The 3,793-nt window shown below is 51.0% G+C and overlaps 1 protein-coding gene across 1 annotated transcript in view; it reads left to right on the top strand.

Moving 5' to 3' along the window:
- Positions 1-298: 298 nt before the first annotated feature.
- The window catches only part of LOC109481444 (neurogenic differentiation factor 1-like), a 13,429-nt gene continuing 9,934 nt past the window's right edge, over positions 299-3,793 (top strand). Inside the window, exon 1 of the mRNA XM_019784030.1 lies at positions 299-520. Coding sequence (XP_019639589.1) covers positions 518-520 — 3 coding nt within the window. The 5' untranslated portion in view covers positions 299-517. The remainder of the gene's footprint in view (positions 521-3,793) is intronic.

Consider the following 3,793-nt stretch of genomic DNA (forward strand, 5'->3'; position numbering starts at 1 on the left):
TATAACCAGCACGTTATAACCAACACGTTATAACCAACACGTTATAACCAACACGTTATAACCAACACGTTATAACCAACACGTTATAACCAGCACGTTATAACCAACACGTTATAATGCCCCAAACCAACACGTTATAACCAACACGTTATAACCAGCACGTTATATCGCCCCGCACCCAGACTATTACCCCGCGCTACGGAAGCGTTACGGTGACATCTGGCGAGCGCGCGCCGCTAAGAGCTGTGCTCGCCACGCGCGGAATGATATTTGCATGCGTGATGAGGCCGTGCCGTGACATATGGGCATGTGGCCCCATATCGCTTACACTGCGCGCGGGAAGCACAATAGGCCAACCTGTTATTGTGGTGCGGAGACCTGTCATTGCCGCTTCCGGGTCCCGCCGTTCTGTCGGCCCAGCAGGGAAATGGTACCGCGGTGACCGGACGATGCTGTCGGGAGGACCAGCGGACAGGTCCCGTCAACACTCCGCGCGCGGCCCGGTGTTACTGTAGGCATGGTGAGTATATTTTATGCTTATTCCTCGCCGTGTCATGAATAAGGTATTCCCGGGGCGGCCGCGGCGCTAAGTGGTGATTATTGCGGCCGGGCAGGCGGCACGTGGACAGGTGGGTTTGTGTACACGGGATGGCGACATTCAAACACGGGATGGCAACATCACAAAAACGCTACATTTCAGGGTCGCTACACGGGACGGCAACATTCACGGGATGGCAACATTCAAACACGGGATGGCAACATCACAAAAACGCCACATTTCAGGGTCGCTACGCGGGATGGCAACATTCACGGGATGGCAACATTCAAACACGGGATGGCAACATGCAAACACGGGATGGCAACATTCATACAATCGCTACTTCAAAAGGTCGCTGAATAAAAACTCTACATTTCAGGGTCGCTGTAAGGGGTAAAAACATTCTAAAAACCGCTACATTTCAGGGACGCTATACGGGATGGCCACTTTCAAGCACGGAATGTATGGCAACATTCATACAATCGCTGAATTGCGTGGCAACATAATAAAAACGCTACATTTCAGGGACGCTACGCGGGATGGCAACATGATACAAAGCTACATTTCAGGTTATTACACAGGACGATAATATTCTTAAAAAGCTGCATTTGAGGGTCTGTATGTGGGGGTCCTGTCCAGGGAAAGTGGGTAGTGAGGAGGCGCCCGTTATACGCGTTGCGGGAACCAGAGAATCGAGGAACCACAAATATGATTACACCGTCCCGAGCCCCCAGCCCGGCGTCAGGAAGAGCAGATACAATCGGAACGCCAGGACCTAAAACCGACCCCGCGCCGATAGTATCACAACTCCAACCTAACCCCGACCCCGAGCCGATACTATCACAACTATGGCACAACTACAACCTTACCCTAACCCCCGCACCGATACTATCACAACTCCAACCTAACCCCGACCACGAACCGATACTATCACCACTCCAACTTTACCCCGACCCCGCACCGATACTATCACAACTCCAACCTAACCCCGACCCCGTGCCGATACTATCACAACTTTGGCACAACTCCAACCTTACCCTAACCCCCGCACCGATACCATCACCACTCCAACCCAACCCTAGGCCGATACCATCACAACTACAACCTTACCCGGACCCCTACGCCGATACTACCACAACACTATCACAACTCCGACCCGACTATACCCGTCAGGGTTGTCCAACTGTCCGATGGCAGAAAAGGTGCGAGTTTCAGCTAACAAACTAATCAGTGGTGAAGACAGCCGCATGTCGGCCGTTTGTCGGGCCGCTGTCGGGCCGTTGTCGGGTCGATGTCGGGCACTTCTACACAACATTTCCGAGCAGTCTCCATAATCTCACCATGGGAGAAACTCACTGCGGCAGAGCGTTTATTACCCCGTAATTGTGCTCCACGTTTACAGGCACCGCCATTACATAAACTTTTCATCATTCCATATTTCACTGCTTTGCTGCTAAGTGTTTGTGAATCCTTCCATACTGCCCTTCTTTCTGCTAATATATGCCGCATCATACCTACAGAACAAGAACCTTAAATCCCGCACACTCTGCTGGAGTTATACGTATTTTATTGTGCTGTAGTTGTAAGTAAAACCTTATGTGTATCTCTCTGTGCTGCACATGTACTTATAAATCATACGTATCGACTGTGCTGTACTTATAAATTATACGTATTTCACTTTGCTGTACGTATACGTATCTCACTATAATGTACTTATAAAGTATATTTACCTCACTAAATTGTAGTTATACGTATCTCAGTGATGTAGTTATATACACTTTCCTGTACTTATACGTATCTCGGTGCTGTAGTTATACGTATCTCAGTGATGTAGTTATGCTGTAGTCCCAAGTCCGGACTTACCGACGAGTTTTCCCAGACAATAGCTTAGGCACGGGGCAGGTGGAGGCAAATCCACATGTAGGTTTTTTAAAGTCGTTAAACCCTGTAAAAATTCGCGCCTTTCCCGGCTAAACCGCCTGTTTGTTGTATTAGCAACAGTTTCTGTGGTTCTGCAATGGGACTGTAAGTTTGCTCCCACTGCCGGTCCTTTTGGGGTACCTACCCCCCCCCCCGCCACTCGGCTGTGAAATGCGAGCACCGCCAGGCAGGCAGTCGGGAAGCGGAAATTTGCTTTGTCATACAACACCTCATGCCTTCCCGGCCATGCAAGCAAAACCCATTTTAGTAGGGGACTTCATTATATATTCTATTACGGCGGGAATTAATCATTTGAATGGGGTTAACGCAAAAACGTCTATTAAAGAGTAATGCACCTGATCCCAGCCATCTGTATGCCAAGCACGGAGCGGGCGGCGCCAAGGGGAATAACTGGTTACCGTCACTTTTAAACTAACAAAAACATTGGGTAACCTCGTACAGGCTTCATACGGCCGACTGGGTAGCCTCGTACAGGCTCCACACGGCGCTAGCGGCGGCAAGGGGAATATGTGGTTACCGTCACTACTGTTAAACATTGTGTAGCCTCGTAAAGGCTTCATCAGGTTGCCTGGGGAAAAACTGTTAACCGTCAATACCGGTAAAACTTGGGACGTTTACGTAGCCTCGTGCAGGCTTCACACGGGCGCCTGGGTAGCCTCGTGCAGGCTCCAGACGGCAGAGGGGATAGCTGGTTATCGTCCTACTGTTAAACATTGGGTAGCCTCGTGCAGGCTTCACACGGCCGCCTGGGTAGCCTCGTGCAGGCTCCAGACGGCGTGGGCGGTGGCAAGGGGTTAGCTGTTCACCGTCTCTGCTGTTAAACATTAGATAGCCTTGTACAGGCTCCAGACGGCTGCCTCACACTGCACGGGCGGCGGCAGGGGACATTTCTGTTTCTCATCAACAATGTCAAAACATGGAGAACTCTGGGCTGCATGGGTTAGCCTTCTTTTCAGGCGTTCTGGGATCGGTCTTTTTTTTGGGGAGGGGAGCATTTTCTGATCAAACGTAGTTCGCACGTAATAGAAGCTCCGGCCGCCAACCTTACTATGCTATCCCTAGTATGCTGTTGTGGACGGCAACCAGCGAACGCCGCGTTCAGGACCAGATCTCCCGTAGATTAGCGCAACTCCCCCGGGAGCAGCGCTCAGCGGGCCGGGACGGGAGGGTCCTATTTTCCACTAGGGTACAGTAACAAACAACCGGCGGCAAACTGTGTGTGGAGGGGGGTGTCAGTGAGGGACAGGGGCTACAGTAACAAACGACCGACGGCAAACCGGGGCGATGGTTCCTAAACGGAGTAACGGTGTGTGT

The sequence above is a fragment of the Branchiostoma belcheri genome, unplaced genomic scaffold (assembly GCF_001625305.1).
Source record: "Branchiostoma belcheri isolate BF01 breed outbred unplaced genomic scaffold, Haploidv18h27 scaffold554, whole genome shotgun sequence".
Classification (NCBI taxonomy): Eukaryota; Metazoa; Chordata; class Leptocardii; order Amphioxiformes; family Branchiostomatidae; genus Branchiostoma; species Branchiostoma belcheri.